Source organism: Eupeodes corollae, chromosome 1 (assembly GCF_945859685.1).
Source record: "Eupeodes corollae chromosome 1, idEupCoro1.1, whole genome shotgun sequence".
Classification (NCBI taxonomy): Eukaryota; Metazoa; Arthropoda; class Insecta; order Diptera; family Syrphidae; genus Eupeodes; species Eupeodes corollae.
The window spans coordinates 161,351,884-161,368,245 of record NC_079147.1 but is presented as its reverse complement, the minus strand read 5'-3'; the positions used below and the strand labels follow the sequence as shown (position 1 = coordinate 161,368,245).

The window sequence follows — 16,362 nt, the reverse complement described above, 5'->3', positions numbered from 1 at the left end:
TGTTTTTTTTCTTCATGCCGATCGGACGTGATTTAAAAAGTCTTACAGTAAAAGAATTACAAGCAATTTTGAGACAAAGCCGCTTATCGATCCGCTATAATAAAAAAACGGAATTAGTAGCGCGTGTTCGAAATCTTTTGGAACGGAGAACTAGACAAGACGAAGAAACGAGTGAAGAGCAAAGCGAGGTGGAGTTTGAAGGCGAAACAAACTCAACCACAAGCAAAGGACAAGACAAAAGCGAAGATAGTGAAGTACTTTTTTTCAAGAAAACGTCAAAGAATTACCTTCTAAACACGAAAAGATGACTGAACAAAAACCTGAGGTCCATAATTCCTTTCAATTTAAAGACGTTGAAGAAGCTCTAGAAAAATATAGTGGTGAAAATGGAAAAAGCATCGAATCATGGATCTCCGACTTTGAGAGTGTGTCTTTGGTCTGCGCATGGGGAGACGTCCAAAAATTCTTGTACTGTAGGCGATTGTTATTCGGTGCGGCCAAACTTGCTTTGGAGTCAGAGAAGACGATCAGCAGTTGGAATGCTTTGAAGGAATTTTTGGTAAAAGAGTTCGGCAAACAGGAGCATGAAAATGTCCATAAATTACTCGAGAAGACAACAAAATCCGACAGCGAATCATTTCTAGAATACTTTTATAGAATGAAAAAGATAGCTTCTAGAGGAACTATTGACGAAGCTCATCTATTAGAGTATATCATAGCTGGCATACCAGACGACGTTTTAAGTAAAGGTATCCTTTATCACGCGAAGACCTTAGAGGAGCTTAAGGCAGAACTTAAGCCGTACGAGCGAATGAAAGCTGATCGAATCCGATCCAAAAACGCAACGGCGAATAAATCTGTTTACAAGAGTATCATCAGAAAAGAAGAAACAACTCAGCAGTCTCGATGTCATTATTGTGGGGCTCTTTCTCATAGTACTCAATCATGTCCTAACAAGGAGAAAGGCTGTCGTTGTTTCAAATGCAACAAGTTTGGGCACATTGCCAAAAATTGTTCAGAGAATAACGCAACAACAAGTTCTAAAGTCAACAGGTTGTTAGTTCCAGATATAACTACTCCGATCAAGGTCAAAGGACAGGAATTCCAGGCACTTATCGATACAGGAAGCGATCTAACTCTTGCCAGAGAGAGTCTAAGACAAAAGTTGAGTTTCGATAACATGCAGTATCCAGGAGTTGACACCATTGCATTTGGAAGCCAGCCGGCTAAAACTTTAGGTGCTTCCAAAATCAATATTGAGATCTCAGGCGAGTATTATGATTTGATATGTCATTTTGTACCAGATAATTGGTTGTCTTATGAGTTTTTACTAGGTAAAGATATACTCCCAAAAATATGTTTAGTCATCGAAGATGGGCAACCTGTTATTTATAAAAAGCAAGCCGATTCTGATAATCCGATGTTTCGAATAAACCTAATTTCCACTTGCGAATCACAGCTGTCAGACGCAATTCAAAGCATCCCAGAGCCAGAACTCAGAAGTCAAGTCGAAAATACAATTGCAAAGTACTCTCCAAAGCGACCCGAAAGAACAAGTGTGCAAATGAAAATAATCCTGGATGAGGAAACACCAATTTACCAGAGAGCACGGCGGCTAGCTCCCCTTGAGAAAGAAGTCGTAGACAAGCAAATTTCCGAGTGGATGAAAGACGGGATCATTCGCAACAGTAACTCCGACTTCGCTAGTCCCATTGTATTAGCAAAAAAGATGGTTCGCGGCGACTGTGTGTTGATTTTCGACGACTTAATCGGCATGTTTTGAAAGATCGTTACCCTTTACCAATTATAGAGGAGGTGCTGGAGCAATTATACAATGCGAAAGTTTTTTCTATTCTGGACTTGAAGAATGGGTTCTTGCACGTCGACATAGAAGAAAGCAGCAAGAAATACACGGCCTTTGTGACACCTGACGGCCATTTTGAATTTAATAAGGTCCCTTTTGGTTTGTGCAATTCTCCTGCTGTGTTCCAGAGGTATGTGAACGTCGTTCTTCAAGATCTGAAACGCCGAGGAGTAGTTTTGGCCTACATTGACGATTTGATTATCCCTGCCAGATCCAAAGAAGAAGGCATACAAAAATTAAAAGAAGTTTTGAAGGTATCTGAAGAAAATGGTCTTATAATTAACTGGGGTAAATGTGCCTTTCTCCAAACGGAAGTAAAATTCCTTGGCCATATTATTAGGAACGGCAGCATAAGACCATCGGAAGAGAAAACATTTGCTGTTAAGCATTTTCCTGTGCTGAAAAACATTAAGTCAGTCATGCAGTTTCTGGGGCTCACGGGATACTTCAGAAAATTTATCCCAGGGTACGCTACAATCGCAAAGCCATTAACCGACCTAACAAAACAAGATGCCACGTTTATATGGGGACCCACCGAAGAAAATGCCTACAAAAAATTGAAGGAGTTGCTTTGCCAAGAGCCGGTGTTAAAACTTTTCAATCCTGATTTACAAAGTCAGCTGCATACCGACGCCTCTAAGGAAGGACTCGGGGCTGTACTCGTCCAAAAACACGATGACGGTCAGTACCATCCAGTCTTTTTTTTAAGCTTTAAAAAATTTATAAGCTATGAACTAGAGGTTCTCGCGATAGTCAAAGCTCTTAAACGATTGAGAATCTACTTACTGGGTTTAAGATTTGATATTTTCACCGACTGCAAAGCGTTTAAAGACACTATGGCGAAAAGGAATCTAAATAGTCGCATTGCAAATTGGGCACTTCAGTTAGAGGAGTTTTATTGCCAAGTTCATCACCGATCCGGGACAGCTATGCGCCACGTCGACGCCCTAAGCCGTCATCCATCAAGTATTTTCGCAATAGAGGACGGGTCTGTGAAAGCAGTCAAGAATGCTCAACTGAAGGATGAATTTTGCCGTGCTATTAAAGAAATCCTTGCCAAGTTTGGTACCTACGTAGACTATCATCTTAGGAATGATGTGCTGTATAAATTCGTGGATGGTGTTTACGTTTTGGTAGTTCCAAAGAGTCTGCAGAAGCAAATCATTCAAATGTTTCACGAAATTGGACATTTTGGTCTTGGTAAGGTTTTTAAACTTATTAAAAATGATTTTTTTATTCCACAGGTGGATCGCAAGATTGCTGAAGTCATCAGTAATTGCATCCCCTGTATACTCGCTGCCAAAAAGAATGGTAAGAAGGAGTCGTTTCTTCATCCCATTGCCAAGATGGACCAGCCATTACACACTTTTCATCTTGATCATCTCGGGCCCCTTCCATCCACAGCAAAAAATTATAGTTACATCTTGGTCATCGTTGATGCCTTCTGCAAGTTTATGTGGATCTATCCAGTCAAAAGCACGACGGCCAGCGAAGTAATCAACCGTTTGAACTTACTCTCACAAGTTTTTGGTCACCCTCGGCGAATTGTTTCTGACAAAGGAGCTGCATTCACGTCTAACGACTTTGAAGCATATTGCTCGGAGAAAAAAAAATATCGAGCATCATCTAGTGACAACTGGTGTCCCGAGAGGCAATGGACAAGCAGAAAACCCACTGAAATGGTACCAGTTCATTCCCAAGGTACAGTGCGTTATAAATTCAACCGTTTCACGAAGCACGGGTAGAACTCCTTTCGAGCTGATGTTTGGCGTAAAAATGGCTTCGGATGACGACGTAAATTTAAGACAGCTTCTTGAAGATTAGATCATGGTTGCGTTCGAGGAGGACCGTCAGCAGTTAAGAGAGGAAGCGAAAATACAAATACACAAAATACAAGAAGAAAACAAAAAAACATACAATCAAAAAAGAAAAACAGCACCTTCATATGGTTTAGGCGAGCTAGTTGCAATTCAAAAGACGCAGTTTGCGACAGGTCAAAAGCTCTTTCCTAAGTATCTTGGGCCCTATGAAATAATTAAGGTCGGTCGTAACGATCGCTACGTGGTCAAAAAAGTCGGAGAACATGAGGGACCTAACCAAACTTCGACGGCAGCAGATTACATGAAACGATGGCGAACGTTTGATTCCGATTCTGAGGAAGATGATGATCAATACACTGTAGATGTTATTCCTTCGACTGGGGCAGTCGAATTTCAGGATGGCCGTATGGGTGGTAACCCTGGCACAAAGGTAAAAACTATCACTGAGGAAGCCAAAAGTAGACACGAGAGAGACACTCCGTTGAGTTAAGCAACGACCGGCACTGTGCACTAACCGATTCAACCGATTTCTTTTCTTTTTTTATTAATAATTGTTAATCATTTACTTTTTTTTTCATTAAAATTGGATTATACCTATTAAAGGAATATCTTTTATTTGGTTTTCTGGGAATAGTATTCTACATACATGTTAAGATTAGTCTTATACATATTTGGTCAAAATTTGGTTGAAAAAACAAAATTATAAACAAAGGTTGAAAAAACAAAAAAAAAATGAGGCACAAAACGTTTATTCAATTCTGACAGCACAGTTTCTATTTGCTCAGAAATTAAGTTGGGGTATTCCCTTTCAAAATATGGTAGAAGATTTTGAACATCATGTCCATTAGTGATAAGTTCACTACACAACACCGAATAAGGAATTTCGATTGAATGCATTTTAATGTATTGAATTCACTATTCACTATATGTATATTTGTTATTATATTTCACTTCACTTTCACTTATTGATTGATCAGAGTAAACATTTTTCTTAAACACCTTGCACAAATGGTCAGTAACTCAATACTGACTTTTTTTTAAATTAATCCTTTATATATATATAGATTTAAGTAAGAGATTTTATTCTAATAAGACAGGTAATACAAAATTACGCAATACACAACAAAAACAAAGCAATAAAACTTTAAAAATAACACCTTTTTTATTTCTACCTGCCCTACTTTTAGCAAAAAAATAAAGGATTATCCCTAATCCTTTTCTTCTTTATTTTTTTTAAGCTCTATCATATAATTTAAAATATCATAAAACTATATTGCTTTTCGTGTGTTCTTTCCAAGAAAATTGAGTTCGAAGTTGAAAAAATTTTCCGGGCAGAAATAAATGGTTTCGCAAAAATCGAAATTCTCAGACCTGTGTCAATGTATTAATTTTGTTTTATTTTTAAAATAAAGTTTGACATTTTTTCTTAAAATAATGGGCTTAAACAGTTCATTCTGACAATTAATAACGAAGAAATCAAACTTTTTGGTAAACACCACCGTCAAAACGCAGTTTTTTGAAATCCGATTCAGTGAAACATTTTTGATCATAACTTCCACATCTGCACGTATCTGCAGCTGATTTTTTCTGTGCTTTTACATAAATGCATGGAGCATATGCTGGCATACTTACTTTCTTGGAGTCTTTTGGAGCTTTTTTTTTTAAATCAAAAAGTTTAAAAAAAACACATTTTTTCCTAGTACTTAAGCTTCAGACTACTTATAGAAGGTATCTTTTATAAATAATCATTTTTTTTTTTTATTTTAGATAATCGAAAATAGACCAATTAAATTATTTAAGAAGCTAGAGAATTTATTTAAAGGAACTTCGGAAAAAAACATCTCAAAATTTGTTGAAAATACGGTTCGCGATTTGAGTAAAATTATTTTTCAACTTTGAGGGCTTGTAAATCAGAACATACAATATATATGTTGAAAAATACTTTTAAATCATACGCTCGGGTTATATAAGAGTACTTAAACATAAAATTTAAAAGGATAAATATAACTTCTTAAAAAGACTTTTTTCCGCTCTCGCACCACTGTGCGCCGTATCTCGGGTTTGGATTTGAAAACCTTCCGGGCTGGAGCGTTTATGTGCATTCGCTCTACATGACCTAGCCATCTAAGCCGTTGGACTTTAATTCTGTTAACTAGGTCAGTGTCGCTGTACAGCCCGTACAGTTCGTCGTTATATCTTCTCCTCCATTCTCCATCTATGCGTACGGAACCAAAAATCACTTAAAGAATATTTCTCTAAAAGCACCCTAAGACGTTCTCATCTTTCTGTCGGTCGCAACGTTTTGACCGAGACGTCAGAGTTGTAGGTCCTTACTCGATGACAGCATGTTGTTTTGTCCCCCTTTACTGCTTAACCTTTTTTCCCGTCTTTGCCTCAATACTCACAAAAGCCCTATGGACATCACTCTGAGTTTTCCCGATTATGTCAATGGGCAGGCGCAGGCAAGGGACTTCATTTGATGTCAACTTAATTCTCTGAAGTACATTTTGACCAAAACAACTACATAGTTTTTAAGTTCATAGTACAAAAAATATCAATAAAATTATTGTCTATAAAATACTCCACAGGCAAGCCACAAGTACATCACGATTTGTATTGTAAAGAAATATTAGTTATTTCTTTTCCACATTGACAAGGAACCTTTTTACAGAAAGCATTAAATGAAGTTGTGGAGGAAAAGAATAAATCATAGAGTAATAAAGTCCAGCTTTCAGTTGAATGAAAAAACATGATCAACTGTCATTTTGATAGAAGTGGACTTGACTTAATAGTTAGGGAAATTTTTCTTGACTAACTTTTCAGTCTACTTTCCATTAAAGTTGCCTCAATCGGAAGGTTATTTTTCTGACAGCTGGCCAATCAGGTACTTGAAACTTGCTTAACTTTCAAGTCCCTTCTGTCGTCTTAACCTGCCCAGCATATGCCAGTAATTGGACAAACTATAGTTGGCGTGGGAGCTCTGCACTATTCTTAAGAGGACGATCTTAAATCAATTACATGACACGGTTAAGTTGCTTGCAACCTTTTTGGAGCAGCGCGAATTCTTCAAAACTAAACATGGTTCTTTACAGTTCATCATATACTAGTTGATGTCATATGCGGCCTTAAAATCGATTTCTGAGAAACTTGCAAATGACTCTAAGTTACTTAATATTTGACAACTACTCATCAACACTTGTACTATTTTTTAGCAGCGGTCTTGGGACTTGTGGACAATTCATGAAACTTACCTTAAGCTTTCTCAAACTTTTGTGTTTGTTGTTGCCATACATTTTAAAGAAATAGTTTATCAATGATTTGGAAAACATCACGAATCCGGCTTTATTTATTTAGAATTTATAAACATCTAAAATTCAGATGTTATCTGAAAATTAATTTTGATGTTCTCAACACACGGAAAATTACAACTGACATTTCGGAGTGCGACAAGATTTCTGTTCGTGGGACTCGCCATTTTCCATCCTGCTCCCATGTGCTCAAACACCTGTCAAAAATCTGTGACTTTATTTTGTAAACATTCGAAAAATGTCGCGTAAAAAGTGGACGGATCTTGAAAAACCCTTATCTGAGCCAATTCTTGAAGTCATAAAGGATCTTGGGTTTGATTTTATGACCCCAGTCCAAGTAAGCAAGTACAAATAATAAACTTATCATTTTATAAAACACTTTTGATATATTTTCAAGGCAGCGACAATTCCTCTGTTAATTGCACGTAAAGATGTTTCTGCAGAAGCAGTGACTGGCTCTGGTAAAACACTTGCTTTTCTTGTACCTCTCTTGGAGATTCTTAAGCGACGAGAAGCTGAAAGTCCATGGAAACCAAATGAGATCGGAGCACTCATTGTTTCTCCAACAAGGGAGTTGGCATTTCAAATATCTGAAGTCTTGGCAAAGTTTCTATCGCATCCACAATTATCTTTTCTGAAGCAAAAGTTATTAGTTGGTGGGAATAACATCGAAGAAGATATTGCTAATATACAAAAAGAGGGACCTTGCATATTAGTCTGCACTCCTGGACGCCTGGAAGACTTATTTGAACGCAAAGGTGACCTTAATCTTGCTTCAAGAGTAAAAAGTTTGGTAAGCTTAAGATAAAATGAGTAAATGAACATTATTAAAAAGACTATTTTAAAAGGAATTCCTTGTTCTGGATGAGGCCGACCGTCTCTTGGATCTGGGATTCAAAGCAACCATTAATGTCATTCTCAGCTATATTCCTCGACAGAGGAGGACTGGTCTTTTTTCAGCTACACAAACCACAGAGGTGACACAATTAATACGCGCTGGTCTAAGAAATCCAGTGTTGGTGTCAGTTAAGGAAAAATCCACAATAAGCACTCCAGTGCTTCTTAAAAACTTCTATTACATCGTAGAACCTGAATTTAAGTTTCTAGCATTACTTGAGTTCCTAAAGCAACATTGTCATGACAAAATTATGCTGTTCTTTCCCACCTGTGCTTGTGTAGAATACTGGTTGGAAATTATTCCACAATTTTTGAAAAAGTCCACAGTTCTAGGCATTCATGGCAAAATGAAGGCAAAGCGGAATAGTGTTGTAGAGAAATTTCGGTTAGCAGAAAAGGCAATTCTACTTTGCACCGATGTTCTAGCTCGAGGATTGGATGTTCCTGAAATAGATTGGGTTGTACAATGGGATCCACCGGCTAGTGCATCGAGTTTTGTCCATAGAGTTGGGCGAACTGCTCGTCAAGGGACAGAAGGTAGTGCGTTAGTGTTCCTTCTTCCCACCGAAGATGCGTATGTTAACTTTTTGAAAATCAACCAAAAAGTAGAATTATCGCCTCTACAGATTGAATTTGGGACCCAAGACTTCGATTCCATTCTCAATCGCATGCATAAGTTGCAAGCTGCCGACAAGGGATGTAGCGACAAGGGAATTCGAGCTTTTGTATCGCACATAAGAGCATACAGTAAACACGAGTGCAATGCAATTCTCCGACTAAAAGACCTTGACTTGGGCAAAGTGGCCACTAGCTATGGGCTCCTTCAAATGCCGCGAATGCCTGAGTTGAAAAATTCTACAGCTGATAGTTTTATTGCACCAAAATTCACTGTCGATGTGAATAAGTTGACTTACAAGAATCAACAAAAGGAACAAATTCGTCAGGAAAAACTGAAAACCTACGAAGCGACTGGAGAATGGCCAGGAAAGAAGAAATTTCACAAACGTACAGAATCATGGGAGCAATCAAAGAAGATGAAGGATGATGCTAAGTCTAAAAAGGAGATCAGACGTGCTAAAAGGAAATTAAAGAAAGCGTCTGGAGATGCAGAGCCAAAGAAAAAGAAACAAAAATTCAGCGAAGCTGATCTAGAGGAACTGGCTAATGATATACGATTGTTTAAGAGGCTCAAGAAGAAAAAAATCACTGAAGAAGAATTCAATGAACAAATGGGAATGGAAAATGAGTAGAAATGTATGACTTTGTACATTAGATTAGTTTTTGAAGTCTATTTTATAATGTTCTTAGTACTAACGACAATAAAGTTAAATAGTAAATGTTTCAAAGGGTCTAACTACAATTTTATTCTGTGATCTTATTGAAAGCAGCAATAATTCATCAATCCTTCCGCCGTATTTTTAGGGTACTTACTATCAACTAGATAATTGGTACATAACAATATTTTTGATGCTTTGGTATTATGGCTATCAACTATCAACTTTGTGAATGAAGTGTGAATCTTATCATTATTGTGAATGATTTTTTGACATACTTGGCATTACGGATATCAAAAGAATAGATACACATCAATTTTCATATCAACCACAAATTGTTGGTTCAAATACTTTTTGATTTAGAAAAATAATTATAAAAGGTACGTTTTTTCATTTTCTCCATAGAATAAAATATAAATACAGGGGCCCTACTGTGTAACTCGATTCTACTTTTGATTCTATTCGAAACTCATTTCCGATTCTAATTTCAAATCGTACTACGTATGAAAGTAGAATCGAATGCCAGTAATGCCAATCTTTTAGCCAACAAATTTGCTAATTTCGAACGAGTCTCGCATTATGTTTGACATAGTTTAATTTAGAAAAAAAAACAAACAAATGTTGATTTGGCGACCAATATTTTCGGTAAACGGACGATATGGAGGAGCATCCCATGATTCCCATGCCTGGGCTCTTAGTGCGGAAAGAGCTTACCTCAAACGTTGCTTTGAAAATGGAGTTAAGTCGTCCTGGATCTTAGGTAAGTACATATGTATCTACATTCTAAATATATAAATTTCAAGCAAAATGATATTAAAAAATTATTTGAGGAGACTCAGGATATCCGTTAGAGCCTTGGATTATGACACCATACGGAACGGCAACTGAAGGATCTATGGAATCAAAATTCAACGAAAAATTCTCAGTTTCAAGATCAATAATTGAGCGCGTTTTCGGTGTCCTAAAGGCAAGATTCCGATGTCTTTTTGCGGCCAGAGAACTTCATTATCCACCCGATAAGGTTACTCAAATTATGAACATGTGTTGTGCTCTCCACAATCTCTGTTTAAAGTTCAGAGTTGAACAGCCTAATTCAACAAAAGCATTATTAGAAGAATACGAGAACCATTTTTCTTTGGAAGAACAGCCTTTAGAAACAAATGAACATTCTAATTTGGCTAAAAGAATAAGAAATAAAATAAGAGATGACTTAACGAATTCAGCTATCGAGTTACAGAGTTGCGATTTTGCGAATTCGAGCATTTTCATTGTAGAATCGAGTTACATAGTATAGTAGGGCCCCAGTACTTTACAAAAGTCTGCGTACAACGATTGAAAAAAAAACGCTGTTATTCACAAACGATGAGTGATACAAATTTTTGAAAGGTATATTTGTATCAAACAAAATTCAAGGTTTCGATTTTTATAACATAAATAAACAAACTATTCTTTATTCAGAAATAAATAAATAGAAACATACAAAAAAGTTTGAAAATTATCCACAAAAGTTTGCGTCTGCTGCAAGAGATATTACTTTTGGTGTCAGTATTTCGTCGCATATCCTTTTAGCCTTGTATGACGGCATACAGCCCCATACCATAACACCTCCACCACCGTGCTTTACAGTTTTGATAGTGCACTTAGGATTAAGGGCATCGTTTGGCTTTCGCCACAACTTCAAACGACCGTCAGATCCAAAAATGTTATATCTCAACTCGTCGGCAAATATAACTTTTCGCCAGAAGTCTGAAGACTTGTTAACATACTCATTTTCGAACAAGAATCGTTTTTGTCTATTGATCGTATTGACACATGTTTTTTTTTTCTGGGTGTACATGACTTTAACCCTCCTTGAACTTTAACTCTTCTTACCGTTTCTGGATGCACTTTGATGTTTTTCAAGTTGTACGCTTACCGAGTTAGCCGTTATGAAGGGATCTTGGTCAACCATCCGCTTTATAATACACTTATCTCTTACAGAGAGCTTCGATGGTCAGCCAGGGGTGGAATCGGCTAAGGTGATTGTTGACTATCAATTTTTTGATAGTCAAATTGACTATCATTTTCATTCCGTCTGTGTAAGATGATTCAACTCAATTCAATTCGATTGAACAATTTCGGATTCAAATTGTCAAAATTCGTTGTTGCCTTGGTGAAATTTTAAATTGATTCTTATAAAATATCTAAATAAAAGTTTCAAATTGGCTGATTTTGAATAAAATTCTTACTTTCCTTGCTTTTTTCGAATGTCGTAAGCTTTGTCGGTCACATGAATGTGTTTTTTAAAAGAAACAAAGTGAACTAAGAAAATTTTTCAGTCGTTTGTGTAACCGTCTGGTAGCTCTATTCGGAATAAACAAATTTGTTTGAAAACGACTATCACATTTTTTTGTGATAGCTTTTTAGGTATCAATTTGACTATCACCTTATATAGATCAAATTCGATCATTTTGATTGTCATTTATCAACAATCACCTTAGCCGATTCCATCCCAGATCTTAATTTTGATTTAACTTTTCCCTTGTTTTTGTAGCGATTTATGGTCGTTTGGATCGTTGACTGGCTTCTTGAAGTTATTTTTGATATTTCTCAGTAGGACATTTTTTGTTTTAAGTTCAAATCAATAATTAACTGCCGCTCTTAAACTTAACTCTTTATTAGCCATTTTATACTTTTTTCGAAAAAAAAAAATACAAACAACAAATAACAGCTATTTTTTCAATGTCATCGTATAAAGAAGTAGCGATTTCGACGCATTTTGTTTTTGATATTACTGGTTTATTGAAGATGTTTAATTCATTATAAATGTATTTGTATAAAGGATTTATATAAGTGAAAAACTATGCGCTTAGCTCTTTTTTATATTTTCATTTATTTTAAAAGAACAAAGTAGTTTTTAATATTACTTACGTATGTACATAAATGTTGGATTTTAATTTAAAGTCTATAACTTTCAGTAAATAAAATATAACAAGTTGAACGTTATAAAAATGGCACGTCCAGCCAGTAGCTTTATTAAAAACAGAATGAGCAAAAGAAAAATAATAGTTCAAAAATAAGAAAGATCTTTGTGTGACAAAGATGTGAATATAATACGTGACAGAGATAAAAGGATATAAACTATACAACCCGTGTTGCCAATGGTCGTTTCATATCTGGTACCAACACCCCCTCTCAACGCGGGTTATCCTTCTTCAGGTAGGATACCAAAACCTTTGATGCATTTACGATGGCTTGGTCCAAATAGGCTTTTAGTTAGGACATCAGCAATCATCTCGGTTGTTGGAATATATTTGACTTCTATCTCACCTCGTTGGAACACTTCTCTGATGAAATGATGTCGGATGTCTACATGTTTCGTTCTTGAATGGAATGCAGGATTTTTCATTAGTTTTTGGGCTCCTTGATTGTCACAGTAAACAATGGTTGGTGTTGCATCATTGTTAAGAAAACCAAGTTCCTTTAACAGGTTTCGCAGATAAATAGTTTCCTTAGCTGCTTCAGTCAGCGCCATATACTCTGCCTCCGTGCTTGACAGTGCGACAGATTTTTGCTTCCTGGATTCCCAAGTCACTGCTGCATTGGCCAATTTGAATACAAATCCTGTGTATGATTTTCGGTCGTCCACGTTGCCTCCCCAATCTGAGTCTACATACCCGATTAACTCCGGTTTATTGGTTTTCTGGTATACAAGGCCAAGATGTTGAGTGCCTTGTAGGTACCTGAGGACCCGTTTTGCAGCCTTCCAGTGTTCCTTGCAGGATCAGAGTTGTATTGGCTTAGAACACTTACTGTGTGTGCGATGTCAGGTCGCGTCGATACCGCGAGATACATTAGTGAACCTATCAATGATGTATATGGTGTATTTAACATATCAGACTTTTCTTGTTCAGTCTTCGGTCCCATCTGTTTGCTGAGCTTCACATTTCCATCTAACGGAGTTGCCATTGTCTTCGATTCACTCATTCCGTATTCAAATAAAATGTTTTGGATGTATTTGGATTGATTCATCGTGACAGTATTTTGAGAAATATCTTGTTTAAATTCAATTCCAAGACAAAAATGTAACTTACCAAGGTCTTTCATTTTAAATTTTTGTGACATGTGTGTCTTCAGTTTTTGATAAGAATTTAAGTTGTTTGTTCCGATTATAAGATCATCAACATAGATGACGACAACCATGTAAGTTTCTTCAGTTTCCATTAAATAAATACATTTTTCGGTATTTAATGGTTTAAGTCCCATTTCCAAAAGTTCTTGCTCTAACTTGATGATCCAACTTCTTCCAGACTGTTTCAGCCCGTATAGAGCCTTTTTGAGTGAACAAACAAAATTCTCTTCACCTGCTTTCACAAATCCTTCAGCCTGCTCCATAAATATTTCCTCTTCCAGGTCTCCATTTATGTACGCCATTTCAACATCCAACTGGAAAAGATCCAAATCAAATTCTGCTGCTAAAGCCATGAGGATTCGAATTGAGCTTTGCCTTGCCACCGGTGCGAATGTTTCATTGAAATCGATACCTGGTTGTTGTGAACATCCTTTGGCCACCAATCTTGCTTTGCGTCGTTCGACTGTTCCATCAGCGTTGAACTTAGTTCTAAGAACCCATCTGCATCCGATGACCTTCTTATCCTTCGGACGTTCAACAAGTTCCCATGCGTTCGTGTCTCGTAAAGCATTGAACTCTGATTCCATTGCAGCTCTCCACTCGTTGGCACATGAACTCTCCATCGCTTCTTTCACCGTTGGATTAATTGAACAGCTCACAAAATTAGCTTCTTCTGCCAGTTCAGCCTCATTCTTGACCTTTTCTTGCATCATGCTGAATAACTTTCTTGGTCTGCCCCTTCTGCCAGTTCTTTCAAAAGTTGGTCTTCCAGGCCCCCTCTTAAGCGGAGTTTCATCGCTATCTGAACTTTTACTATGAGCTTTCTTGTTGTTTTTATTTTCCAAACTTGTTCCGAATAATTTTCCTTCATTGCATTTGCTGTCATCATTATTAATTTCATCAAACTGTGTTTCGTATTTCGGAACTTCGATTTTGCTGTCAATCGGATTTGCTGTGGTTAAATTGAAATCGAAAAACTTTTCGTAAACATCACCAGATTGAATACAACTCGACTGTTCTATGAATTTGACGTCTCTGCTCACAATAATTCTTTTCGAAACTGGATCCCAAAGACGATAGGCTTTTGATGTGGTCGAGTATCCTACGAATATGCATTCTGTTGATCTGGACACAAATTTTCCTATACCTGGTTTCTTATTTAGAGCGAATGCTTTACAACCAAATATTTTAAAATGTGAAACATTCGGTTTGTATCCGTACCGGACTTCAAAAGGCGTCATATTGTCGAGTTTTTTGGTTGGACATCGGTTTCGTATGTATGCAGCTGTAGCAATTGCTTCGCCCCAGAAGCTGGGTGCAAGTTTTGACTGGATCAGCATACATCTCGCCATTTCGACTAGCGTTCTGTTCATCCTCTCCGCGACTCCGTTCTGCTGAGGTGTATAGGCAACAGTATGCTCTCTTCTAATGCCAGCTTGTTCAATGAAATCCGTGAACTCTTTTCCATAGTACTCCAGGCCATTGTCCGTTCGTAAGGTTTTTATTTTCTTCTCTGTTTGATTTTCTATTAAACTTTTGTATTTCAGAAAGGATTCCTTGACGTCACTTTTTGATTTCAGAAAGAAAACTTCAACAAAACGTGATTTATGGTCAATGAATGTTGCGAAGGAAACAGCACCACCAATCGTTTTGGTTCTCATTGGCCCACACACATCAGAATGAATCAACTCAAGCAAAGTTGTTGTCTTTGTCAGTGACTCTTTTGGAAATGATTCAGCACTCTGCTTGCCTAATATGCACACTTCGCACACTGATAGTTGACTCGGAGGCAAGCGGGGTATGCCTGTTGCCATTTCATCTGTGATGATTCTTTTTAAGTCTCTCTCGTTCAGATGTCCGAAGCGCTGATGCCATTCATCAAACTGATTTGGTTTTTCATTTACAGCTGAAGTTGACTCTGTATTGCATTCGATGAAGTAGAGATCTCCTTTCTTTGCTCCTCTTACAATAGTCTCTTTCATCTTGTTTTTGAAAACTGCTTCAATTTCGTTAAATTCAATTGTATATCCATTGGAGACTGCCTTGGAGATGGATAAAAGATTTGTTTTCAACTCAGGAACATAGAGGACGTTGTTCAATCGAATCGTCTTTGTGCTGTTTTTGACATTTACATTTAAACGAACTGTGCCTTTTCCAATTATGTCTGTGGTCTTATCAACAGCAAGTCGAACGCTTTGATTTTCAACCCTGACAAACTCAATAAATTTTGTTCTGTCTCGGCACATGTGAGATGTTGCCCCACTATCAATGCACCAGCTTGTGATTGAGTTGACACCAGCTTGCAGAGCAATTCCGATAGATACGACCTCTTCATCGCCAACAGCAACAAAAGCGTCATCTGTAGCATTTGATACACTTTGCTTTACTTTGTTCTTGTTTTTGTTCCAACAATCAGCACCTTTATGGCCAATCTTCTTGCAAAAATTGCATTTGTAAGATTTTTTGTTGTTTCCAGTGCCACCATTTTTTATCGAACTGTTGCTTGTCTGTGTTTCGTGACGACGTTCAAAGTGTCTGTTTTTTGCATCTCCATATTTGGCATAAAATGCGTCTGCATCTTGTTGTTGTTGTCTCGACTGTGTTTCTTTTTCTTTCCTCGCATTGTATTCTTCAAGTAGTTTTATTTTCAACGCTTCTGGTGTAGGCAAATCGTCTCTCGCCTCAATTGCGCATCGAAAGTTTTCGTAACTGTCTGGAATGCTATACAATAACAGTATAGTGAGAAGATCTTCCGTAATGCCTATGTCCATCTCAGCTAGTTTGTCTAAGTTGCCGAAGAAATTATTCAGATGCGACATCATGCTATCTCCCTCTTTCATTTTTGAAAAAAGTAACTGCTTCAGTAATGTGGCTTTTCTTGCAGGACCTTTGGAGTGGTAAACTTGTTCGAGTTTTTCCCAAACATCTCTTGAAGTGCAGCAATGTTTTATATGACACAATTCGGAGGGTGAAATAGACAAAATGATATCTGCTCTGGCCTTTTGATCTGTTGTTTCCCAAATGCTTATTTCTTGTGAATTGCTTACCTGATTTTGCACTAAAATCGGTTCTGGTTTTTGTGTTGTCC

The 16,362-nt window shown here is 37.2% G+C and overlaps 2 protein-coding genes across 2 annotated transcripts; both read left to right on the top strand.

The window, feature by feature from the left end:
- The first annotated feature begins 7,174 nt into the window (after window positions 1-7,174).
- Window positions 7,175-9,243, top strand: LOC129941759 (probable ATP-dependent RNA helicase DDX55 homolog). The gene is made up of 3 exons (XM_056050476.1): window positions 7,175-7,329; window positions 7,390-7,785; window positions 7,841-9,243. The coding sequence occupies exons 1-3, from the start codon at window positions 7,231-7,233 to the stop codon at window positions 9,137-9,139; spliced, it is 1,794 nt and encodes a 597-aa protein (XP_055906451.1). The 5' UTR covers window positions 7,175-7,230; the 3' UTR covers window positions 9,140-9,243.
- A 538-nt stretch (window positions 9,244-9,781) lies between these two features.
- LOC129946463 (putative nuclease HARBI1) lies at window positions 9,782-10,457 on the top strand. The gene is made up of 2 exons (XM_056056651.1): window positions 9,782-9,923; window positions 9,994-10,457. Exons 1-2 carry the CDS (start codon window positions 9,782-9,784, stop codon window positions 10,455-10,457), a joined length of 606 nt encoding a protein of 201 aa, XP_055912626.1.
- Window positions 10,458-16,362: the final 5,905 nt, after the last annotated feature.

Excerpts from the sequence above, each read along its gene's own strand:
- LOC129941759 (XM_056050476.1), top strand. The coding sequence starts at position 7,231 with ATGTCGCGTAAAAAGTGGACGGATCTTGAAAAACCCTTATCTGAGCCA. Across the intron at positions 7,330-7,389 it reads ATTTTATGACCCCAGTCCAA|GCAGCGACAATTCCTCTGTT; the intron begins GTAAGCAAGTAC and ends TATATTTTCAAG. Across the intron at positions 7,786-7,840 it reads CTTCAAGAGTAAAAAGTTTG|GAATTCCTTGTTCTGGATGA; the intron begins GTAAGCTTAAGA and ends CTATTTTAAAAG.
- LOC129946463 (XM_056056651.1), top strand. The coding sequence starts at position 9,782 with ATGTTGATTTGGCGACCAATATTTTCGGTAAACGGACGATATGGAGGA. Across the intron at positions 9,924-9,993 it reads TAAGTCGTCCTGGATCTTAG|GAGACTCAGGATATCCGTTA; the intron begins GTAAGTACATAT and ends AAATTATTTGAG.